The following is a 26,625-nucleotide window of genomic DNA, read 5'->3' as shown; positions in this document are numbered from 1 at the left end:
ACTGATGCAGCGTAGAAGTAGAAAGTTAATGGGAAAATGTTTTCTGGATTACCTGTTTTACCGACTTTCTGGGCTCCTACATTATTTTACAAGAAGATCTAAACGTACATTTATTTATTTATTTATTTTTAAAGATTTTATTTATTCATTTGACAGACAGAGATGACAAGTAGGCAGAGAGGCAGGTGGTGGTGGGGCGGTGGGAGGCAAGCTCCCCGCTGAGCAGAGAGCCTAAGGTAGGGCTCAATTCCAGAACTCTGAGATCATCACCTCAGCCAAAGGCAGAGGCTTTAACACACTGAGCCACCCAGGCTCCCTTAAATGTATTTTTAAATAGAAATAAATAACCAGCTTGTCAACCTTCTATGTCACTAAGGATTTTTCCCTTCCTTTAGAATTGTCGTATTTTAGAGAAAAATGTACTTCAGATAATGAAAAATCAACATCTAGTACACTAATTTGCACTAAAGGATACCTCTATATTGTGATTACCAGATACTGCCACTGTAACAGTATTGCCTTAACAACAATTTGTTTAACTTAGTATTGCAATACCCGATGTTATTAGATAAAAGCAATGACTCATAAGTGTTAACCTCTAGTCACATGTCTATGATTCCAATTTTACTTATATGTATGGCAAACTAGCACGCTGAAATCTATCTGTGGGATTATTCTAAGAAGTACGTATTAGAAAGCAAATCTGAGAGACACCTGACTTCCTCAGTCGGTAGAGCATGTGACTCTTGATCTCAAGATTGTGAGTTCGAGCTCCACACTGGGTGTGGAGATTACTTAAAAACGAAATCTTAAAAAAACAAACAAACAAACAAAAAACAAATTTGAGAACATTTTTAAACCTGGATAAGATACTCTATTAAATAAACTGTAATACCAAGCCATAGTAAACCCTAGAGCTAAAGGATAAAATTAATATATTATAGGTTTCCCAAACTATTCAGAAAAGGATGTAGTCTATATCACTACATATAATATAACCTATGATATAAGTAATTGTCTTATAATTTAGTAATTCCCTAGTTTAATGATGATTTTATTTAAACAACGCTTTGTTTTTCAAAGCAATAGTTTTATTCCCCATCGCATGCCATACACTTAGCACAGCCCTGATTCAAAATAGGTACTCAGTAAACATCTGTCATGTGAAAAAGCTTTGAAATATCTTATTGGTTAATTACAACAATAGTCTTGTGAAGACTTCTAATGAAAATGGTGAAAAACTAGAACAAAGGATTGGTAGAAAGAATGAACATATAGTTCATTCTAGAAGATCCACAAAAATAGAGTATATCCTTCTATCAGTGGAACCATTTTATAAAATAGACTATACCTATACTTTTCAACACTCGCTACTCCCATAACCTGGGGTTTGTGTTTTGGTTTTTAATGTCCGGGTGTCACTCCATATCATTCTCAGGGTATTTGCCTATTCTGAGGCTCCTGAAATAATCTCAGGCCAACATTAAGAACTACTGTCCCAAGGTGAAGGGAAAGTGTTACATAGGGATTAATTGTACACTGTCATGAAATACAAGAATTCTGTGGCTTATACAAAAGGAAAGCAGTCACTATACAGTCAATTTTAAACTATAAAGATCTTTGTCTATCAGGGCTTTTGCAAAAAGGGTTCTGCCTTACTTGGCTGACATAGTATAAACTCTAAAAACAAAACAAAAATTAAAAAAAAAAAAAAAAGAGAGGCACCCGGCTGGCTCAGTTGATAGAGTATTCAAATTTTGATCTCAGGGTCATGAGTTCAAGCCCCACACTGGGAGTAGAGCCCACTTTAAATAAATAAATAAATGTTTTAAAAAATAAAAACAAAAAAATTGAAATGTAATGGTAGAAGGAGAAACAGATAGCACTGTTAAGGAAACGAAATAAGTCTACTGAAAAAGTCTATGTGTATGGAGAGATATAGTGTGAAATGAAGCTTGCTTTTCTTTTACTAGTAGGGAAAATATAGGTTTTCAAGAAAAGGTGTTGGGACAACTGGGTGGCCATCTGGAAATAAGCAAATAAAATTGGATCTATACCATGCATCTAACAACAAGGTCCAGATGGATTAACAATTTAAACATAAAAGGTAGAACCACAAAGTAATTAGAACATGACAGAATTCTTTCACAGTCTGGGGATAAAAAAGTCTTTTAAAATATTACAAGTAAAACTAAAAACTATGATATAAAATATATGAGACATATGATTATACTCATATCAAAAATTCTGTAAGACACAGACCTAAACAAATAAGCAACCAACAGAAAACTCATAACGGCAAACAGACAAACTAAAGCTCGTGGTTGGGAGTCCTTGCAATGCAGATCAGAGACACACAGCCAGCTTCCTGTTACATAATGAGCACTTACCAATCAATAAGAAAATATTTAAAAATATCCCATAAGGACAAAGTAAATGAATAGGCAGCAAAGCTCTCTAAATTCTTCTAGGAATACTCAACTCAACCTCTTTCATAACCAAGGTATCCCCCCCCTTTTTTTTAACCCATCAGATTAGCAAAGATCTGAAAGTTGCCTATCTGCAGAATTATTTATGTAAGTGTGAAGTTACTCATTGTAGCATGATTTGTGATAGCTGAAGATTGAAAACATCTATATAATATTCAGTAGGGAACTGGTTAAATAAATTATGAAACACTCAAATAAGGAATATCATGAGTGTTTAAAGGAATGGACAAGTTGTAAGCCCTGAGAAAAAACACTATTATAATAATGTGAAAAAAAGAACCCAACAGTAGAATAGTGTGTACAGAATACTATAATTTCTTTAAAAAATGAAAATGTTCCACACACACACACACACACACACACACACACACATCATTGGAAGGAAACAGAGAAACCGTTTGTTTAATAGAACATTTGTTTTCTGCCAGGAGGGGAACTGGCCAACTAGGGAATAGAGTGAAAAACAAATATTTTACTGTATGCTCTTTTGTAACTTTTAAATTTTCTTCTAATATCTGAATAAATTATCTACTTAAATTATATTAATTCAAAAGTAAAATTACTCTTTGACTCCATTCTTAGAGAGATTTCATTCTAAACTCAAATATTTGTTGTAAATTAAAACACAAACAATTCTAAAACTGCCATTGCTATTCAGCAGGATATGGACCTCAGTAGGAAGAACTACACTCTATACTTTTATTAAAATGTCTATGAATTTTGATAACTCTAAATCATGGAAATAAAGAAGAAACCGAGTGTTTGAAAAGCACTTTAGTCAAGGCATATGTGTTGAAAGAGAGAAGAATGGAAAGAAGACAATAAAATCACGAGGGAGGTAACACAGTGGCGTGTTTTTAAGTGAGTAGCGCAGCCTGCAAGACTGAGAAGTGAAAAGGACCAAAGTGGGCAAGGGCAGGCAGGACTCAGCCAAGTGGGAAAGAAGCTGTGTACTTCTGCCACCATGGCTCTCTTTCTTGTGAGCTTAATGAATGGGGTTCCGAGGACCTAGAGAAGGGAATAGTTACAGAGGGAAGGACTCTGGGTCCTTGACTGAAACTGTGAGAAAAGGCCCTTGGTGAGGTACACCCACATCAAACTATGATGAGAAACCGGCTTCTATCATGGTAAGCCGCTGATAATTTGGGAATTAACTGTTATAATAACTAACATTATCCTAACCACTATAGTTATTATTATCTTTATTTATAAACTAAGAAAATAAAGCTGAGTCAGGTTAAGTAACCACCTCAAAGTCTGACAAAATTTCAACAGTGACTTTATTGGGGACTCGGGAGGCATACTTGCCCAAGGGGAAATACATCTAGCTCATGCGGGACAACTGGTTCATGTGAAGATGTGCAGGGCAGGGTCTGGAAGGTTACATTTTTTGAAACTAAAGAATGAAACAACAACAAAGAAGGATTTTAACTCAAAATCCTTCGACTCCTGAATGGAGATTATTTTACAATATTTGTAAATGATCCCTTTCCTGTTGCTGATGTATATTCACATCCTTCTCTGCCCCATGGTTTTGAAATACACACACACACACACACAGAGGATTTGACCTCCTGTCACAACAAACTACAAGTCAAGGTATTTATGTTTAGGGACTTAAATGGTGCTTTCAAAACTCCTGGTGTTGCCCGAGAATGTTAGATGAGCTTTTCCAAATTCAGCAGAACTGTCCCAGGAAAACATCCCACTCTGGAGCACAAAACCAGCCACACTCTGGTTTTGTGCAACACTCTGCAGCTTTGGCCATCCTGGAAAACGTCAAGTGAGGGGGAAGCAATGGGTATGAATAACTACATCATTGACTCCTCATGTTTATTTTAACAACCACCAACTCCACAAAGATTATTCTGGAATAAAATACAGAGGAGGCAGCTAACAGAAACTGCTGATTCATAAATAATAAATATATAGTAAGAGTATTAGAATCAGAACAATAATATTGGCCATATTCTTTGAATGTTTTCCAAAGATAGAATTATTACCACTATACAAGAGGTGGGGATTACCCCACGATCTCCTCAGGAAGAATCATGCATTGGGTTAAACAGCTCTAACCCACCACATTTTCTGGAGAGTAGCATCTCTCTGATGTCATAGATAACCAGAAAGAGACAAAAGAGAAGTCACAGGAATATAACTAAAACAAGGGGAAACAAAAAGGACATCAAGTTTATGATAAAGTGGGGAAGAAGATGTTCCAACCATTAGTTATATATCTAAAACCCATTCGGTGAAGATGGATAAAAAGGGGAAATTATCTACTACTACATTCTGAGGACTCTGGATTCAAATAATCATATCATATTCTAGCTCAGTTATGTCTGTTACATGGACGCCCCCTCCCAATAACTGACTTACCAGAATGTTCACTTTTCAAACAACTCTATGAGGGGAAAAGAAGTCAGTTTTAAGTTCTTCATCTGGTGGTCACTAGGTACAATGATATTTGTAACAAATGTTGTGATTTAAGTATAAATTTGTATTAAATAGTCTTCTCCCTTAAATTCCTAAAATAATCCCCAAATAATTACTTCAATATGTTGATTTGAGAACAATGCTAGGGTGGTCCTATCAACTGAGTGACTCCATTTAAAAGAAACACAGGAGATTTATTATAAAACAATTAAAAACAGAATGATGGTAAAGCCCAAGGCAAGCATGGAAATTTGGACTATCATAATGAAAGTAATGTTATTTATGTCAGTGAGAGGGATAGTTCTTGAAAAACCAATGTTTGGGTGTTTTTATTTGCTAATTTCAATATCCATTTAAAATGCACCTTGCTGTTCACCAATTGGATCTTTACAAAGGTTATATAATTTCTTTTTTTTTAACATTTACTTATTCATTTACTTATTTATTTTTAAATATTTTATTTATTTATTTGACAGAGAGAGAGATCACAAGTAGGCAGAGAGTGAGGAGGAAGCAGGCTCCCCAGTGAGCAGAGAGCCCAATGCGGGGCTCTATCCCAGGATTCTGGGATCATGACCTGAGCCAGAGGTAGAGGCTTTAACCCACTGAGCCACCCAGGTGCCCCGGTTATATAATTTCTGCATGGGATGCCTACCAGAGTTTCCATGAACTACCTTTTTTTTTTTTTTTAAAATTTTTCTATCAAAATAGAAACAATGGCAAGGCTGTATTCAATCCTCCCCAGAAAAGGCCTGACAAGTATGGTAACATCATGGAAAGCTGACTTTCATGAACTTTATTTCAAAGTCTGGTGTATGAGAAATAAAGCCAGTTAGATATTATCTCACTTATGCTCAAGTCCTGTAGCAAAATGGGGATGGCGTGGGGTGTGTGATTTAATGCTAATAATATATTGGACCATCAGGATGTTTGAGAAATAACTATAAGAGTCTTAATCAAGGGCCTTAAGAGATATTTAAGATACATCAAAATAAAAAGTTGTACAGCGGGGGCGCCTGGGTGGCTCAGTGGGTTAAGCCGCTGCCTTCGGCTCAGGTCAGGATCTCAGGGTCCTGGGATCGAGTCCTGCATCGGGTTCTCTGCTCAGCAGGGAGCCTGCTTCCTCCTCTCTCTCTCTGCCTGCCTCTCTGCCTACTCATGATCTCTCTCTGTCAAATAAACAAATAAAATCTTAAAAAAAAAAGTTGTACAGCAAAAGACATAATCAGCAAAACTAAAAGGCAACCTACAGAATGGGAAAAGATATTTGCAAATGATATATCTGATAAATTGTTAGTACCCAAAAGATATAAAGAGCTTAGAAAACTCAAACTCCAAAAGACAAATAATCTAATTTAAAAATGGGCAGAGGACCTGAATAGACATTTTCCCAAAGAAGACATCCAGATGACTAACAGACACATGAAAAGATGTCCATCATCACTTACCATCAGGGAAATACAAATCAAAACCATGGTAAGATATCACCTCACATCTTTCAGAATGGTTAAAATCAACAACCCAAGAAACAACAGGTGTTGGAGAGAACGTAGAGGAAAAGAGCACTGGTACACTGTTGGTGGAAATGCAAACTAGTGGAACCACTGTGGAAAACAGTATGGAGGATCCTTAAAAAATTAAAAATAGAACTGCCCTACCATCCAGCAATCACACTGCTGGGTATTTACACTAATTCAAAGGGATACATGCAACCTCATGTTTATAGCAGCCTTATTTACAATAGCCAAGATAGGGAAACAGTCCAAGTGTCCATCGATTGATGAATGGATAAAGAAGCTGTGATATATATAATGGAATATTATTCAGTCAAAGACAAGAATGAAATCTTGCCATTTGCAATGACATGGAGGAAGCTAGGATTAATAAGTCGGTCTGAGAAAGACAAATACCATATCATCTCACTCATATGCGAATTCAGGAAACAAAACAAATGAGTAAGGGGGAGGAGAAAAAGAGAGAGAGGGGGAAAAACCAAGAAACAGATTCTTAACTATAGAGAACAAACCAGTGGTTACAGGGGTCAGGGGAGAGATGGGGTAATTTGGCGATGGGGATGAAGGAGGGCACTTACTATGATGAGCACCAGGTGACGTATGAATTTGTTGAATCACTATATTGCACATCTGAACTTAATATTATACTGTAACTTAACTAACAAATTAAAAGACAAACTTTTAAAAAAGCCATTTAAGAGAAGCTAAATTACTAGGTATGGGTATTCAAATATATATGTGGGTTATTGCAGAAAATCTAGGAGGTAAAAAGGAGATATCAATACAAATGGTAAGAAAAATACTATTCCTGGGGCGCCTGGGTGGCTCAGTGGGTTAAGCCGCTGCCTTCGGCTCGGGTCATGATTTCAGGGTCCTGGGATCGAGTCCCGCATCAGGCTCTCTGCTCGGCAGGGAAGCTGCTTCCTCCTCTCTCTCTCTCTGCCTGCGTCTATGCCTACTTGTGATCTCTCTCTGTCAAATAAATAAATTAAAAAAAAATACTATTCCTTCCCATAAGACCACCGATTCATAAGAGAGTTGATGGACCATTTCTTGATGACTAGGAATCTAGTTTTGGAATTTCTGAAAAAATTGACCTGAAACGTTGCTGGCTCTTACAGAATATGTTTGATAGAAAGAGGAAAAAAGGATCACTCAAAGACAGGCTCAACTCAAAGTCTTAGGGACACCAACTGGTAAATATGGGAAAGTTTTAATTTACCACTTAAAACTACACAAGCAAAACAAATCCAAAAGAACTAAATCAGACCCATGTTAGTTCAAAAAAGATCAAGTTTCCAAAAGTACTGAAGAGAAGCATTAGCTATGTCAATCTTCCAGGGGCTTGACAAATCCAAACTGAGTCACTGTTATTTCGTATCCATCCAGCATCACCTACACGATTCCAATGACTATGAGCCTAATGCAGAAAGAAAATGGCATCTTGGTGGCTGGAGAAAGTCATCGGCTGTCATCATCAACCCAACCAAAATGTGGGAATAAAAAGATACAGGAGAGTCCTCAACTCTACAACTGCTTTTCCTGTTAGCCAGGGATAAAATAAAGCCTATTTTAATTTAGATGGAATGTCCCTGTTCTTCGAGTATTAAGTTCTCTCCGTGTCCTCAGACAACTTGTAGTTTTTTAAACTGTGTGTCATGACTCAGGGTGAGTCTTGAAATAAATTCAGTAGGTTTATCATCAGCATTAGAAAGAACAGAAAAATATGGACCAGAATAGAAATCAGAGAATATAACACACTGTAATAAAACTTTTAAGTGTGTGTGTGTGTGAGAGAGAGATAGAGAGAAAGTGTGCATGTGTATTTGTGGGTTATAACTTGTGGGGAGTTAAGGGATGCAAGAGGTCCTTTGCCTCTGAAGTTCTTTTCCTCGGTTCCATCACAGTCTGGAATTAAACAAAAAATATGTATTTCTTTATATCATGAAGATTTGGGGGATTTCAAAAGGATCCAATTAAAGTATCTGGAAAGAATTAAATCTTGGGTTTCATCCGCCAAGGCTAATTGTGACTCCTCCATGAACACAAGCCAGAAGAACAGAGAACACAGATATTTCTGTGGTACCATGAAGATCACCCTAGGGGTTCACATATTTAACTTTCACCTCCTCTGTTACTACAGATTGAGAATTCCCACTCAGAATACTTTAGTGCTTGGCCTCCATAAAAAATCAGTAAGAAGGTTTGTGAATATACCCTTTCATATTTGGCTCTTCAGCTTCTATTAGCCAGGATATTCACGGACACCCCAGAAAATGGTCTTTCTTAGGGCCTTTAATTTTCACACCAGTTACAAATCTCACAAGAATTCAGTCAGTGCATCCTAGGAAGTGGAAAGGATCTCAAGAAACATTTAGACCAATGATCCTTAAACTTCATATACATTAGATTCACTGGGGATATTGAAAAAGAAGTGTAGATGCCTGGGTCATACCCCCTTACAGACTGAGTTTCAATTGGTTTAGGGAAGGGTCCCAGGTATTTTTTAATAAACGTCCAGAGCTGATTCTCCTACAGAGTTGGGTTTAAGATCTAGTCAACTCTTACTACCCATATGATTCTTTTTTTGTTTGTTTTTAAAGATTTATTTATTTGACAGAGAGAGAGAGAAAGGAGAGAGACAGCGAGAGAGGGAACAAGCAGGAGGAGTGTGAGAAGGAGAAGCAGACTTCCCACTGAACAGGGTGCCAGATGTGGGGCTCGATCCCAGTATCCTGGGATCATGACCTGAGCCAAAGGCAGATGCTTAATGGCTGAACCACCCAGGCCCATACCCATATGATTCTTGAATCCACCTCATTATATTCTGAATAAGTGTTTTGTTCTATTGTTAAACAGCTATAATTATAATTATCTTCTTCCTTAAATTGAGCAGGAATCTGTCTCCCTTTAGAATCAACCCATGTGTCATTTTTTTCTACCAGGTCCTTCCCCAGTACCTCCAACCCATATGAGTGGATGACACATCAACTTCCTCTGGCGTCTGTTAATTCTTAGTATTAGCATCGACAAGCAAACACATCATAAGACATAAAATGCAGTAACAGTAACTAACTTATTAAATGTGGGTGGTCAGTAATATTACTGTTGTTATCACTATTATAATTAGGGAACAAAGCGAAGATAATAATTAATAGCAAAATCACCAAAGCAATTTTGCCCAGACTAATGTCTAGAACATACTACTTCAGAAAGTGGTACAGTAAAAGGTATGAATTGATAATCTGGATAAAGTCAAGATGTTTGTGTTTGTGTTTCCCTTACTCTTCACATTATGAGACTCTTTACTTCCCATAGTGCCTTGTAGACAAGAGAGTAACCAGTTCAAGAAAAGTGTCACAGGTGTGTTCAGGTGAGAATGAAAATAACAGCATTCTGGGTTATGGGAGAACTCTAATTTGGCATTCAAAAGTTCTCCCATAAAGTCAAAAATAAGTCTCTGGTAATACCTCTTCTTAAAATAAGTTTGAATAAGATTATGTAGTTTAGTCCCTACAGAAGAAACAAAAGGGAAAGGGGGAGTTGGAAAAAAAAATAACTTCTGGGGAGATATTTTTACCTCTGTCTCTATATCACTGATTAACCTTAACCTTCTGGGACTCAGCTCCACCTAGAAAGCCATGGAATGCCACTGTACCTTAAGAGATGCCTACTAGGATTAACCCAAAATGCTCTCAGGCTTGGTATCATGCCTAGACTCCTGTGATCCCTATATAAAGTGTGATTAATTCTCCTATAGGTCAGGGTGCACTGAATAAGTTAAGCTAGATTTATCTGAACCCTAAAATAAACACTAATAAAAATGACAAAACCCAGCCAGCTTTTTGGTTACTGTTATTTAGGAAATACTGGTTGAAGTACTTAAATCTTGTATTATCTTCCATATTATTGTCAAGATTAGCATATTAAATGACATTTTATGAATTATCTGAGCCTTATGCTGTCTAATGTAGTCATCTTTATCATGATTAATTGGGAAATTCACCCAATTTGTTAACTGTCCTACTTAATACCATAGTCAAAAATAAAACAGCATATTCTAACAAGACTGAGTTCCAAGAATTGTTAACTTTGTACCATTCCTTTGCCGAGCTGAAAAATCATACCTTCAACTAAGGAAGTGAGGAGGGTAACGTTGGCCGCTTTCCGTCTTCCTGCTGGCAAATTCAGGCCAAGCCTATCCAGTTTCTCTCTCAGGCAGCGACCCCCATTCTTGGATTTTGCTCTGTCCAAAAACAAAATAAAAACTAAGTTTTGAAAGTTCATATTCTGAGGGAAATGATGAGAAGATTGACCACCAATTCAACGTGAGACAGAAGGCCGAAGGACTGAGGGTTGAGGAGTACGGTGTCAGTACAGTTAGAAGACACGATGTGCCAGAAAACAGGTATCTTACCTTCTCAAAATGCCTCCCAGGAGTGAAGCATTGAGGCATTCCGGTGGTGAGAGGCGTCTCTTCACCTCGGCAATCGTCACCTTGTATTTGGAAGTTGAACTGAGAAGGGACAAACGGCCAGGGACAGAGCAAAACAAGTCTGTGGGGTTCACCACACAGGTGCCACCTTGTGGGGGGAGGGGAAGTATATTACATATTAGTGACAGTGAGAGAAGATAATTGCATGAAAGACAGTTAACATCAAGGCACCACTTGGGATTTGGGAATACACAACAATTGTTCTCGTATATACATCATCGGGATCATCTCAGAAAGCTGCTCTGAAGATGTCCTTTCAGATAACAATAAAAGTTTTACCTTTCAAATATCATATAGAACATGTTTGTGGGGGTACAGTTTTTTTTTTATTTTTTTCCCAATTTATTTATTTTCAGAAAAACAGTATTCATTATTTTTTCACCACACCCAGTGCTCCATGCAAGCCGTGCCCTCTATAATACCCACCACCTGGTACCCCAACCTCCCACCCCTCCGCCACTTCAAACCCCTCAGATTGTTTTTCAGAGTCCATAGTCTCTCATGGTTCACCACCCCTTCCAATTTACCCAAAAGCACATACCCTCCCCAATGTCCATAACCCTACCTTCTCCCAACCCCCCTCCCCCCAGCAACCCACAGTTTGTTTCGTGAGATTAAGAGTCACTTATGGTTTGTCTCCCTCCCTATCCCATCTTGTTTCATGGATTCTTCTCCTACCCACTTAAGCCCTGTGGGGGTACAGTTTTTTAATTTAAGCAAAAATTATCCTACGTATCGCTGGCTGGGCCATCAGTGCTAATTTTGACATCATACACACAAAAAAACCATTTCAATTAATTGAAAATCCCAAACTCTGCCAGTTGAACCCACAGAGGGCCTGTATTACTTTTCCATGGCTCTGTATACGTGTGTGCTTGTCTGTGCAATAGACACAATGGATGGCTATATTTTATCCATGATTTATTATACAGACCAAAGTTTTGGAATCTCTTTTCCAAATTTCTTGAAAACTGCCATCTCTTTTCCCTCCTCCACCTACCAACTATAGGGACTAGAATCACTCACTTCTCAGGCACCACCAAAAATAATCTGCCCATTGTCATAAACTTTCAACCCATGTGGGTAGATGGTAGGTCACATCTCTCTACCACATGTCAGCCCTTAGGACTGGCACACACAGTCAAATACAGCACAAGAGGAGAACATAATAAGAGCCACGTTAAGTGTTAGTGGCCAATAATATTATTGTTTTGGTTGTTGTTTTCATTATTACTATTAGGGAACAAAGCAAGATAACTGGTAATAGCAAAATCACCAAAGCAATCATGCCTTTGGCCTCTGAGTTCCAGAAAGCCCCTAGAGCTTTACTCTCCTCCAAGACAAAAGAGTACATTCCCTAACCTCAGGCACCTAAAGGAGACTTGAGAACCCAAGATGATAATCCCTGAGAGCTTCCTGCTGCCCAGTCTTCCCATACTGCAAAAATCCTGATCCAGTGTCCATACTACCAACATGGTGGCTACACAGCCCTGGCATTCAAGGCTGCCTCTTCATGTACTGAGCCATCTGAGGGCAGAGCTAATGAGGTTCACTGGCAAGTTCCAATTCAAGGCTTGCTTTCCTAAGCATGCATTTTATTTCTTCAACTATGGGAGACCTTAAGACTCATCTCTACAAAAGGTCAAGTTCTATGAGAGAAAAGACAGAAAAGTAGCTGGAAGAAGAAAAACAAGCAAAAGACTGTTGCCCCAAATCCTTTTACTCAAAGGGTGGTTCTCAACTGGCAGCATTGGCATCTCCTGAGAGCTTGATAGACATGTGGAATCCCAAGCCTAACTCCAGACCTTCTGAGTCAGAATCTGCATTTTAACAAGATCCCCATGGGGTTCATGGGCACATTACAGTTTGAGAAGTCCTAGTCTGCGGCTCACCACTTGCTGCCCACAAAGCTCCTCCCCTCCTTTACTAAGCTGCTCAGGGAGGATGTTGTATTGCTGGAGTCTCTGGCATTCAGGTTTGGGTATGTTCTCTGAGCACAGTGCTTAAGGAACCAGGGAAGATGTTTAAAACGGTGAAGAGGTCCTGGATCCTGGTGGAAAGAACAGGTTAGTTCTACCCCTGTCTTAAAATGTTTCTACCCCTGTACTACCTGGAATTCTTCCAGGCTGTCTTAGAGTCATCCAAGGTTCCCCTGAAAGTGCTGCAACTCTTTCTCCTTAAGCATTCTAAGGCTGGCAATCACCCTGAATGACTCCCCCAAACAGAAGAGAGGGTACTGAGAACCTTAGAGTAACCAGCCCTCTCCAGACCTGAAGATGAGTCCTGCATGCTTGGCCCACATTCCCAATGTTAGTGCTGGTGCCAGGAAACTGACCCTCAGTCTGAAATCTGAGAGGTCACAATTTCATCTGTCAATTTGAAATCCTTTTCCCGGCATTAAACTTGTGGTCAACATAGTGGAAAACCATGCAAATGCCTGTCTTGGGAGCCCCAAACAGGAATTCATCTGCACTTCCCCACTTAACCTTGTCACAGAGAATTTTAAAGCTGATCCTCCTCCCTCGTCCCTCCTCTTCCTCATCATCATAGTTTTCGCAGATTTGGGGGCCTGGAACTACCATTATCCTCATTCACTGATGCTCTCTCTTTATACCTATAGATGCAAAATGTATTTTACAAAAAACTCGTGACTTCTCAAAAATTATGATGAACAGGCTATCAGTGAAGCTGGCCTTTAGCATCTTATTGTCAGAATCAGGAGCCTGGTAACTTTAGGACTTTGGTCACTGTGGGGTCATCTGAAGTAAAACATGTTAAAGAATCATAATATCTATATTCAAAATTCACAGAGCCCTCTTCTGAAAATGGGCTTCCATCCATTGTTATGGAATCATAAACAAATTCACATTTTACATAAACCCTCCTCTCTGGTAAAATAGCCAATACGAAACTGAGGACACAAGCAGTCTCACCTAATGGGTCTCAAGTAAATTATGAGAGAAGAATGTTTGTGCATGTGCTACTTTCCCAGTAAGTCAAGGGAAAAGAAGGACACAGCTTTAGACCTTTCCTATATTCACCAATCTACAATGGATCAGAAACCTAATTTAGGGAGATACAGAAGATTATAAAAGATCTTTGTTGAAAAAAAAAAAGAGTCAAATAAGATTTTCTCCAACTGAAAAATTGCCCCCTTTTGGCAAAGTGAACCCTGTGTGGTGAAAGCTAGCTGCTTCCAGGGAAGTCATTGGATCTGCTATCTAGCCAAGTGCTACCATCTTGGGCTCTGGGTCTTTCCTGCACGCAGGTTAGGCTTCTGGCTTTAGCTCAAATAAGCATTTATTAGGTAAGTTACACCAGCTGTATATTAAGAGTATGCTTTATGCACACACAAACTGCCTGGAAGATTTATTTTGTATTCAGGATTAGCCATCAACTCTAGAGTCTTTTATTTTTTATGTCACAGCATCTTTAAAGGGAATTTCTGTTGCTTTGATAGTTGGCATTGCTGCAGCCTTGGGGAACTCTCTCTTCCTGGCTAAAGATTTGGCAACTTGTAGAGTTTACAGCAGCTAGGGGAACCTGATATCTTTCTTCCCAGTGGTTTATTTTGGGGGGAGGAAGAAGAGATTAATAGGTCAACATAACCAGATTTTTGTGTTTAGAATGAAGGTCCGAGGAGGGGACCCAGACTAGAGATAGCAATGACGAGATTTCAAAGGAAAGCCATGAGAGTCATCCATGCCAAGGCATTTGCAGTATTCATCCCCAGGGTTACCAGTTCTTCATGGTACCTGTGTTTCAGGTGGGCTCTTATTGAAATTACATAACGTTCATTCTAGATCCAGCACTCCAGTTAAAGATGCCTATGGAGCCAGAACCAGGGCACTCATGCAGAGCTTTTCTCGAGTACATCCCTTTTCCATCATAGTGCACAGAAGGAATACTCTTATGGAGGGCACTATTTTCAAAATTGAAATTTGGTCATGGGGCTTCCTATTTCCAGTGATACTCAAACTCAGATCTGTAGCGACAGAAACAGCATAAGAAGTCAGGGACTATCTACTTAAAGTCATTTGTCTAGAGCATGACTAGCATAAAACGGATAACTCTGCCATAGCTACAGGGAAAAGTCAGGCAAAGAAACTGCGCAGGGGACAAAACTGGGCACAAAACACACAGAATCAGATCCTTCAGCTGCCAGACCTTGTTAGATCCCATGAGGCCAAAGAAAAACGGAGTCGGGCTGTGCCCTTCCGGGAGTGGCTGGAGATATCTGGGCCTGTGTTGGCAGGCACAGCCTAGGGAGTGGGAAAAAGAGTGCAAGTAAGAGGCTGGCCAACTAGCGACCCATGGGACCTCTGATGAATAACTCTGGGCCCTGGTCTGTCCATCTGAAAAATGGGGATGCTCACGCCTGCTCAACTTAATTCCCCAGCTCATGGGAGGTGCAACGGGAAAGGGACGCACACGTGCTCAGCATCCTGAATAAAGCCCACCGAACTCCACCATCCTGTCGAGCAACTACCACCGCTCAGGGGCACGAGCTTTGGAGCACAACAAGATCCCCACCCACCCTTTGCGCGGCTATGGGATAGAAAGACAAGCGCCCACGCCTGAGTGCGCTTTTCCTTTTCTTATCCAGGCAATTAGGGCAGAGGAAACAGCCGCGACCGTCTCCAAGGAGCTGTGGCTCTCCTGGCGCCCCTAAGGCTGCCTGTAAGCCACGCGCCCCCTCTGGGTGCCTTCCTCTCAAAGAACGGAGCTGGTGATGGCTAGAGGCCCTGCGCGCTCTCCAGGTGCAATCAATACTTCCTGGCTGGCTTCCGGGCGCGGGCCTGACGCGCGCAGCCTCTCCAAAGCCGCAGCGCCGCCCCACTCCCCGTCGCTTCGGTGTTGACATAATTAGACCAAATCTTGAGAGCAAAATAAATGTTCTGTTCGCCTTACAGCCAAACAGATGTTTACAATTCAAATGAAAGAAATACAAACGGCAGGGATTTTTTTCTCCCCTTCTTCATCTCCAGTGATCGCTCGTTTTTTCTGACACATTAAAAATGTGTAAGCGATTATAGGAGTTTCCTGTCCCTGTTTGTTCTGCGGGTGCATTTCTGTGAGGTGCGCGTGTAAACTGGGTGGGGTAGGATCATTCTCGGCTGCTTCCTTTCTAGCCCCTCACCCTGCTCAATCCCAAACCCCTCGGGTAATCCCCTCCCCGCTTCTTCCCACCCCTTCGCCGCAGATACTCATTGTAATCAAACAGCAAAGGGATAGCGGTTTAACTGCAATCAAATAGGCCTCAAATGATGCATCAGCCGCTTACTGCGTTGTTTGAGGGGGAGAATGTATCCTTCCAGGTATAACTGGATTACGAGGTTTGGACACGCTCCTCCCTGTGCAGATTCCAGGCAGAACAAAAGAAAGGGAGGTCTGCACAGAGAGACATTGGTTTAATGTGCCGGTGGGTGTGTAGTTGTGTGTGTGTGTGTGTGTGTGTGTATTAATCCCCATTTCTCAATGCAGGGATTGCTTTGGTTTTGGTGATTTTCACAGCGATAAAGAAAATGGAGAGATGGCAGTGGGCTACGGAAAGGAGCTCCCCTCCCCCACAAAATTTTTCCCCCCAAAACCAAACCTATAGATCCTTTGGTATATAAATTTTCGCCTTCATATAAAGGAGATTGAGTTCTGAATCTGCAGCATCTGTATTTGGGGACTAACAAGGCAGGAGAGGTGTGTTTCTGGTTCTATTTTCAAAATGGATGAGCTATACAGATGATTTGGGGTAATTCTAGTGAAGAGAGGTTCTGGGGGCCCTGACAAAAGAAGAAGAGGAATGCTTCCCACGCCACTCCAATTGTACTCCTCCTGGAAGTCGCTGAAAGAGCCAGAGGCTCTTTCTAACTCGAGTTCCAAAACTCAGCACCCCGGCAAAACTGAAAGAGCAGAAGCAGCTCATCTTCCTGCCCAAGCAGCTTGTGGGCAGCCAGCTGTGGGGACTGTAGAAGGGGAGAGTGGTCAGGTCCATCCACCCTCTTTTTGGCAGACTGGGCGAGTGCTGCTAAACTCCGTTTCACAGAAGCATTTTTAAAAAATTAAATCAGATCTGACAATGTTTGTACCTCAGTGTAAATGCCTCCTCCTCAGCGTGCCAGTCACCTCTAAGCGATCTGACAAATTCCAGCTCCCTTAAAACGTGCAGAGTTCAGATCATATTAATTCCCCCAAAATGTTTGATTCAAAGTAGTTTGTATTTTGTGTAGCCACGGGCAATCCGGAAAGTGCTCCTGCCTGCCCATAGCTGGGTCCGCTCCCTCTCTGCGTGGCCCAGAGGCTATGGCGGTATTTAAGCGTCTGAAATTAGCCTGGGGCTGCAAGGCAGAGTGATCACAAAGCAAAACAAGGGCGCTTCCCCTCTTCACTTTTTTCATTTTTTTCTTTCTTCTTCTTCTTCTTCTTCTTTTTTTTTTTTTTTTTCCGAGTTGCCATTCCGATTTCTCAAAAAAGACCAGGGCCAAAATGTCACTTCCCACCCAAATATGGAAAAGCTGGGTCTTCTCATCTCATCTCCATCTGCGTCTGCAGGCCATAGCCCCCTACCCACTCGAACCCCTACCCCTGCCATTCCAACCTGGATCCATTCATTCTTAGCAACATCATCATCGTCGTCGTCGTCATCAACATTGTTCTCCTACTATTAAATTCTCAGAGTGAGAAATGAAAGGGACCAGTGCCTGACAAAGGGGAGGGGGCCATGAGGGAGCCTCAGAAGATTCATGGGGAAAAGAAGAGTGGGTTTTTCTTTCTTTTTTTAATGATTAAAAACACAGACGACTCCTGTAAATAGAAGCCTCATTTCTTCAAGAGACGCCTTTTGAAACCTAGTATCTGAATATTCAACGAAGGCAAAGCTCCACTCTGTACGTACAACATTAATATGATCTCTGCAGAATTTGCTACTCAGAAATATTAACATATCAAAGCCGAAGCCGGAGGCGAGAGAAGCTATCGATACGAGAGCACAGGGTAAAGTAAAGATTATTGGTTCTGATGGTTGGAGTGGCGGAGCTGCGGGCAAAATCACGCACACCATTAAGTGAGAGTGAGCGTGCGGGAGCTGCATCTCAGAGGCGGTGGCAAATATTTTATCTAGGTGGTAATTACATTGCCGCTGCCCCTCTTCCACGCTTCCTTTGGCTCCTTGGCCTTCATTATAGGCAAAGACAACGTAACTGCCACTTACTGAAGTGAGTCAGAGAAATGGTATTTTGTTCTTTGCAAATAGAGATAGCTAAATTTAAAGAACTGAGTGCCCCCCCCGCCCCACATACCCTGTAAACCAGGACAGCCTCTCCCTGGTGAACTCATAGGAGGAACTTAGGGATCTTTCTTCTAGAAGAGGAGACTTTGGAAGTGAAATCTGTTTTGTTCCTCCCACAATAAATCCTAGAAATCATTAGAAATGTAAGTTTATCAGAGAACATAGCAAGGGAGGGAAAATTGGCAAAAAGTTGTGGTTTTCAAGAAATCATGTTTCCTGTGGAGAGTTACCTGTAAACATGGATTAGAAGAGAAACAGACATTCCTACCTAAACAAAACCATGACACAATATGGCAATACGGCAGAGTGCTTAACTTAATACCCTCCTGGTTTTTGATGAACGAAGGTGACTCTATTTAGTTTAAGATTCTGGTGCACTACCATGACAAGAGAGAGAAGGGCCTTCCTCAGCTTTTCTTCAAAAACGAGGAGTCCTGAGATGAGGGGCTGGGCAGGTTCTAGTAGGATGTACAAAACCTTTTAAGCAAGAATTCCTTGCTCTCCATTTGTAAATTGTCATGAACATTGATTGTTTCAGAGTAACAGACACACACTTGGTCTCCAGAGCTCAACCAAGTTAATTGGCCTTTCTCTAAGACATGTGGAAATGCAATAAATTCAGCAGCTAAATTCTGAATTCCTTTGCAGGGAGCGGGGCTGGGGTGGGGGGTGAAGCCTGGGATTTAGTCAAACAATACAGATGGACGCCCCCAGTTACCACCCCTTTCTCTTTGGAGCTATGCTGTTCTCCTAAAAGATCAATGTTTGGTTTAAAATCACAGGCTCCATGCTGATTTTCAGGTGAAACGAAGTGACACGGGATTCTGTAAATAAAACATGACCCAAGGAAGACCATTTCTGTGGCTCTAATAGGACAGGACCACAGTTCCCATTTTGTGGTTATCCAGGATCGTAGGCCTTTCTCGGGGGAATGCTGAGCGTGTGTCCCCTAAATCTCTCTCCAAAAACTTCAACTGATTACACAGCCACTTCCCTGCCCGCTCTCGCCCTCGGTCTCAAATAATTCCCACCCTCTGCCAGCTATTGTAAGGTCTGATGCGATTTCCAAGCATTTGAGAAGGTGATCTTGGACTAAGTGCGCAACTGAACGGGTCTACCGCAGTCGCGCCAGCCGGGCTCTGGGAGGAGCCGGCTTCGGGCGCTAATTAGTGGCGCTGTCCTTCAGCACCACCGACATCTCCGTGCGCCCTGAGTGCTCAGCCTCACCTTTAGCGTGACCGCCGCGGCAGACCCAGGTCCGCACACCTCACCTGACCCTTCTTTCACCATGCATATTAATGCCTCCCTCCAATAGCATGTGAATTTTATTTCAATTTTTACTAGTCTTGGGCCTATTTCATCTCACTTTAACATGGCTGAATATTAGCCTAACTGACAAGCTTACTATTACTCATTAAAAAAAAAAAAAAAAATCCTTACTGAACAACACTAGTGGTTATTAGAAAAATAGTTTCAAATCTCCCTGGAGTAAAACAACGGAGTCTAATAGCTATTTTACATTTAGTGGAAGTTCCAAGTGTCCACTATGACAATCCTTAAGTTCCAAAAGAAAAGCAGTCTTTGTTTTTGTTCCTCCTAAATTTAAATGGAATTTCACATTGGACACTGGGTTGTAAAACCTGTACTTTAAACATGAAAGAATCCATTGCTTTCTTTGGAAAAGCACTGGACTCTTTCAATAAGCTTTGAAGAGGATGGACAGGGACTGAAGGACATTTATTTGGTGCCACCAGAAGTGACTCAGTCTTTAGTAGTTCTGTTACTAAAGACAACTGCGGCCCTGGAGCTGGAATTAGTCCTGGTGAATAGGCCACATCTTATTAATTCGTATGAAGTTGGGATAACAGCTGGTCCCCTTGCCTGTGTGCTCCTCGGGTTACTCAGCTTTGCTGGGAAAATAAGCTTCAGAGGCTCTGGGTACAGTTAAGTGGGGAAGCCAGCAAAATCTGCACCGCCTTGAGGCCCTTAAAATGTCATAGTTCAAAACCTTTTGTCAAAATGGAACATCTGAGATGCAGCCCCCTTCAGTGTCTGAGCCAAAATCAACAGCTCTCAACTCTTGCCTTCCCCCCACCTTCCAATTCCATGGGTAACTCTGGATTCAGATGTTTTCCTCAACAGATGGGAACAAGAAAGCTTTATCCGGTACAGTTAACACCACCTCCTCCTCCCACCTCCCTTAAAGAAAGAAATGTTCTGGACACTTAGAAAAATAAGGGCAGCTACAATATTGGTGTTTCATTAGCCTTCCCCAAAGCCTCAATGAATCTAGCCTTTCATAGAATCCTTCAAAGCCTCAAGCTAACACCATCACCTCAATCACCCAGGCTGTGGCTGGCACATTCAGGACTAAAAGAGACCAGAAATTCTGCTTGAGGTTGTGGTGATGGGGAAAGGAGGTGTGACAAGGATTTTTTCCCCTTTCTTTTCTTTCTTTCTTCTTTTTTTTCTTTTTCTCCCCCTCTAACTTTGATTGTGTCACTGTTCCATGGAGAATAGCAAATCTCTTCTATCATAGCTCTTTGGGGCACAGTGTGGGTTCAAGCCTCAGTGAAGGAGGGGAGTATACCATGTGGGACCAAAGTAATTGACCAAAAGTAATTGTTTTCTTAATCATCAGGCAAGGGATCCAATGCTCAAAAACACCACCAGATCTTCAAAGTATCAGATGAGAGAAGAACATTTCATTTTAACATGTCACTTACCTCTTCTTATCACTCCACCTTGACCATTGAGAACAAGTCCACACTGGGCTTCCACGGAGCCCTTAATAAAAGAAAAATAAATAAAAGCACTCTAATAGGTACTAATAGGTATGACCACATGAGTTAAGTCTTTCAATCTACCCCATTCCTGAACCCCATATCCCTGTAGTAGACAGTTAAAAGCAACCACTGAGCTGGAACAAGTTTGGCAGCACACATGATTTTAAGGGGGAAAAAGTGTCAGAAAAACCACAATCTAAAAGTTGTATAAATCTTAAGGTATGCATTTTGCAGCACCATACAATATTACACTTCAAAGTACCTGAGAGTCTTTCATCTTGGCATAAGGGAATGAGAAGCCCTTTGAGTCCCCATCAAGGCAGATAGCATATATACAGACAGTTTCCACGGCACTTTCTGCGTGGAGCAAATTATACTAAAAGTGTCAAGTCTGGCACTGTGGGTTTCTGGGGAGCTCAGAGGAGCCATTTCAAGTGCAGCCTTCAAGATATCTGATGTTGGTTCTGCTTTACCACAGAAGTAGTAGTATCCTACCCAAAATATGCCTTAGAGAGGAAACATCTTCAGGTTCACTCACTGTAGATCTTCAGGCTCCTAATGGATTGAGGGATCATTTGAGCTGGGAAGTAGGAAAGGGTTTGCTGATTTTTGATAAAGAAAAATAAAAATTTCTCTCTCTGTCTTTTTTCCCCTGAGTTGAAATGTGTTAAAGGCTCATTTTCCTTTACAAACAAACGAGGTATTGGACATGAAAGAGGCCTTGAAGGGTGTTAACCTACCCAACAGCCCGTGAAGAGTTAAGTAAATGCGGAGAGAGTCGGTGCATAATAAAAACCCACTTTACAAAACAACCTTTACAGCCCTGGCTCCCTTTTGCTTCCCCATTTTCACCATATTGAGGCAGGCCTGTAAGACCCCCCTTTTCAACCTACTCACGAGCTCTTTCTTATTTTAAATGTTCTGCCTTAAAGTGATTATCAAATCAATATGAAAAAAAAAAACTTGGAGACTGAGCATAAATTAAAGCGGTGATGGGAAAAGGTGTGACAGTTTCCTTTGTTGGCCATAGCAAATCTTTTTAGGGGACTCAAAGATGGAACTGAAGCCACAAGACTGTTTGCATCTGTTAGGCAGACTTAGACCGCCCTGCAAACCATTGGACTTTCACTTAAAATTCTGTGCAGGGAAAAGTATATTTACATTTGTTGCATTTGAAATGAGGCATATGCTGATGAATGTTTTAAAAAGGAAGAAATAAAAGGAGAGAGACGGGTTTCTCCCACACATCCCCTCCCTATTTCTCTTTTTAAAAGTAGCTATTACTTTTTTTCTCTTTCCTTTTCATTCTGCCAACTAAGTCCAAGAGGAGTGCAAGAAAATAACTTACCAGATTTACAACTTGTTTCATATATATATATATATATATAATATATATACACACACACATATATAGCATATATATACACACACATACACAATGATATGTACATATATAGATATGTCTATAGACATAGATACATAAATACATCACATATCAAACTCTTCAACTTCTTCTAAAATGTTGGAGTGTTTCTCTCAGTATGAATATTCCCTCAGTATGAGCAATAAACTAAAAAACTAAAAAAAGACTATAAATATAAAAAAGACATAAACTGAAGAAAAGGTCTTTAAATATCTGAAATGTAGAAGGTAAAGAGCCTCGAAGCTCTCCAAGGGAGCGAACCACTCTCCCTCCCGTTCTCTGGCGCACTGTTAAGATGTTTATTTTCTCAGAAGAAACGAATCTTGGTCTCTACACTTAACAAACTTTTCCCCCTCATAAGTAAAACATGTTGTTTGGTCGGATGACATTGCATAAATGACCAGTTGAATGGCACTAAGTCGAAAATTGGATAAACTACGGTGTTCTTTTGCACGGGATTCGCCCTTTGTTTGGTGCTTGCAAATGTTCTAATCCCCTCTTTTGAAAAATGCCCGGCTTTGTGCCTAGCACAGAAAAAAAATTTGTACAGATACAAAAAAATCAGCAGCAGACGCGGCTATTAAAAGGAGTAAATAGGTTTTAGTTGAGCTAAGCATTGAATGGCAGATTTTTCCCCCCTTGAGACATAAGGGGATCCTTGTGAAAAATGTAAAAATGTTCTGAGCGTATAAAATTATTTTGTGAATATAAATGTAGAAAGTCAAGGTTTATGGAGCCAAATCTTTTTTCTTGTGTGCCGATCTTGTGCCCACGGCTCTTTGTTGGGACTGTAAGGGCTTTCACTTTAATTTTAAAATGATCCCTTGCTTGGAGGTAAATGAGAGGCAAAGATTTTCCGTGCGCAAAAAGGGATCTCTTACGTCTCCAACTTGTGCTCTTGGAGTATCTCCCCTTTCGTTATGGAGGCTGTGGAGAGGGTGGCCAGCTTTGTGTGGACTGAAAAAGTAGACACTCAGCTCAAGCTGTCCTTTCAGCCAGGAGAAGCTATAAATTCATGTCTTTTCAGTTCTTTTTTGGGATATTTGTGGGTTTATTTGTTTGCAATGTGGTTGTGGCAGTATGTCTGAAAAATTATAAATTCTATTGTTGGCAAAAATGTGCAAAAATACATTAAGAAAAATGTAAGAGAGAGAGATCATCTGATTGATGGCTTCCACAGTATCTAGATTCCTCCCTCCCTCCCTCCCTTCCTTCCTCTCTTTTTGCTCTCTCTCATCCCTCCTTTCTTTTTCTCACTTCTTCCTTCCTTATTTCTTTCCCCTCTCCCCTCATTTATTTCTTAATTTCCTTCTTTTTAAGAAGTTGCATCTTGTGTAAAAGTTAATAACCCGGTGAGAAAAATAAAGTTGTGAATTACCCAACTGAGTGGTGGGATTGGGTCTCCTTAGACAGACTTGGGTTCAACTCCACAGCCTGGTGAAGTGCATTGTGCAGATTCTTTGATTGGTGTGAATTTTGAGACTTTCAATTGCAATTCTTTACTATCCACAGCAATCTAGTATATTCGGGGAAACTTTTGCTAGAGCCCAACAAAGTCGCAGTACAAACCAGCGCCACCCCCCCCCCGCCCCCGCCCAGGTCTTAGTAAGTTTCCACAAGCTCAGTCTGGGACAGACACCTAAGACGCCGGCGGGTAGACCCAGCAAAACGCAGAGAATGAAGGTGCGATTGGTCATCATCTTATCGAGTCTTACTCGGAGTCCAGTCGGCTCAACCCAGCCTCCCCGATCTCCTCCGCCCCATCCCCTCAGGGACAGAAACGAGGATTCACAACCGATTTCTGTGCAGACCGACTGAAAGTGGGGGCCCGCAGCTAGCCAGACTCCCGGGCGTCCAGGTGAAATGCCTTGATCCAATGAGAGTGACAGAATGGCGCACGCCTCCTCTAATTGTTTTGATAACTTTCCATAATAAGTGGGGTGTGTGTGTGTGTGTGTGAGAGAGAGAGAGAGAGAGAGAGACAGAGAGACAGAGAGACAGAGACAGAGAGAGGAGAAGAGAGGAGAGGAGGGAAGAGAAGAGGAGAGAGGAGAGGCGGCTTACAGTTAGAGCTTTAACGGTTCGGGAGGGGGAGGGCAAAGAGGGGAGGGCGCAGACAAATTGGCTGCATGCTTATTTACCTGCAAGTCGTCCGCTCCCGCGGCGGCCAGCCCCAGGCTGGGCCCAGGCAGGAGTCTTTGATCTGGGTGCATTCCATACTGAGAGCCATGGCTCATGAGGGACAGGTCGTGCCGGCGGTAGGCATCGAGGCAGCCCAGCTCCCGCCTCTGCTCGTCCAGGCAGGACGACTTGAGCGCCCGCGCATTGTGCAGGTTAATAAAGTCGGTGGGCTCCCCGTGGTGGATCTGCTGGTAGTACTGTTGCGAGTGGTGGAGCGAGTTCAGAGAGTAGGCGTCGGGGGTGACGGCCGGGTGGCTGTGCTGAAACTCGTAATGGAAGGACTGGTGGTGGAGCGGGGTGTACTGGTGGTTAGTGGAGAAGTAGGGGGACGCGAACTCGGTGCCGGTGGTGGAGTAAGTTAAAGGAGAGGAGGAGGAATAGGCGACAGTGGAATTGGCTACGGACTCCAGACAGCCAAGCTGCATCAAACGGTAGCTGTTTGATCCGTCGTGACGTATCTGGAAGGAAGAGGGGGAAAAGGGAGAGCAGAAAAACTTGAGGTTTGTCATTTTGCAACCGAGACGCCGCTCTCCCGGAGCCAGAAGCTTTCTCTGGCTCTCCAAGGGGAGCGAGCACGCAGGGCTGGGGCCGAGCCGCAGCCCCGGCTCAGCGCCTTTGCCAGAGAGCCTTTGCGAGCAGGCGAACTGGGGGTGGGCGGCCTCGTCCTCACAGTCGAGAGGGCGGAAAAAAATCCCCCACCCTATATAGGTGCGGGTGACACACCACACACACACACATACACACACACGCGCGCGCACACACACATACACACACACACAGCCCCTGCCTAACTTGCACAGGGAGCTGGGCGCTGAGAGCCAGGTTTACGCCTGACTCCGGGGCGGCGGGGAGCAGAACCCGAGTCCACACGCACAGAACGCGGGCCGGCGCCTCGCCGCTGCAACCAGATCCCAACACCGGGATTCCGCGGCTGTCCTTGCTGAGTTGTTCCGCCAGAGCTGCTCAAAATCATTATCCATATATTTACAAAATCCAGTCTGTGCAAATCGTTCAACTTGTTCATTTCCTTAACCATTTGGGGCAAGGAATCCGACTCCCCTCTTTCTGCTTCACTTTCCTAGAATAAGCCCATTCCAAAGGGGTGCGTTGTTCCCCACCCCCTTGTCCACCTACCGCCCCCCATCAATCTCTTTACTTTGCCTTTCTGAGTATCTTTTTTTCCATCTTTATCTCTTTCTCCTCACCCCCTCCTTCCTTTCTTTATTATTAGGATTATGTTTTTCCCCTCATTATGGCAAATGTTTCTTAACATGGCAGAGAGTTGCCCTTCCTGGCGACAGATGTCATAACGAACTTTCTCCCCTTTCCTTCCTTAACTTCTCCCGAAAGCCAGATTATAATTAAACGTAACGGTCCAATATAGATTAGAGACAGGGAAAGCTGCCACCACCGCAGCCACCGCCGCCGCCGCCGCCACACACACGCGCGCTCAAAAAAAAAAAAAAAAAAAAAAGTAATAATACCTCGGCATCGTGGACTAGTCCCGGAAAGGTAGTTGACATGTTGGGTTTCTCCGAAAGCTTACGATGCAATTTCCCTCTCCAAAAAAAGAATCGGGAAAAAAATCCAAACTTCTTGTATTTTCCAATTTTTTTTAAGGAAAAAAAAATGTTCTATAGATAGAGATCTAAATTGTAATGGCTTTGCCCGGATCAGATAGCTCCTTGCCTTGTACCCACTTAAAAACCTGTAGGAACAAAATTTTCCCTCTGCACAAAAGCAGCTCCCTGGAACAGATTTTGTACTTGCTGAGTATTTCTTTGGCTGATGTCGTAGGTCCCTTGGTAATATAGAAGTTTTGAAAATTAAGCATCAGCACTGAGAACTGGGAGGACAATAGGCAGAAGAGATTTATCCCAGGAGACAAGGAATAAATATTGTATCTTCGCCTAATAAGGAACTGGAGGTTCTTTCAACATTTTTATCCATTTTTTCCAACCTTTATCATGCTTTTCTATACCGACTGAGGTGGGGACTCATCTCTAAAGAGAGCATTTG

General features: G+C 41.8%; 1 protein-coding gene across 1 annotated transcript in view; it reads right to left on the bottom strand.

Annotated features, from left to right (window-relative positions):
* Positions 1-26,129, bottom strand: part of TFAP2D (transcription factor AP-2 delta) — a 54,954-nt gene extending 28,825 nt beyond the window's left edge. Inside the window, exons 1-5 of the mRNA XM_044237664.1 lie at positions 26,091-26,129; positions 24,567-25,064; positions 20,943-21,003; positions 10,857-11,022; positions 10,567-10,685 (exon numbers count right to left, since the gene is read on the bottom strand). Coding sequence (XP_044093599.1) covers positions 10,567-10,685; positions 10,857-11,022; positions 20,943-21,003; positions 24,567-25,064; positions 26,091-26,129 — 883 coding nt within the window. The remainder of the gene's footprint in view (positions 1-10,566; positions 10,686-10,856; positions 11,023-20,942; positions 21,004-24,566; positions 25,065-26,090) is intronic.
* Between the last annotated feature and the right edge of the window lie 496 nt (positions 26,130-26,625).

The sequence above is a fragment of the Neovison vison genome, chromosome 1 (genome assembly GCF_020171115.1).
Source record: "Neovison vison isolate M4711 chromosome 1, ASM_NN_V1, whole genome shotgun sequence".
Taxonomy (NCBI): Eukaryota; Metazoa; Chordata; class Mammalia; order Carnivora; family Mustelidae; genus Neogale; species Neogale vison.
Note: the sequence above shows the minus strand (reverse complement) of the source record. Positions and strands in the feature narration are given on the sequence as shown.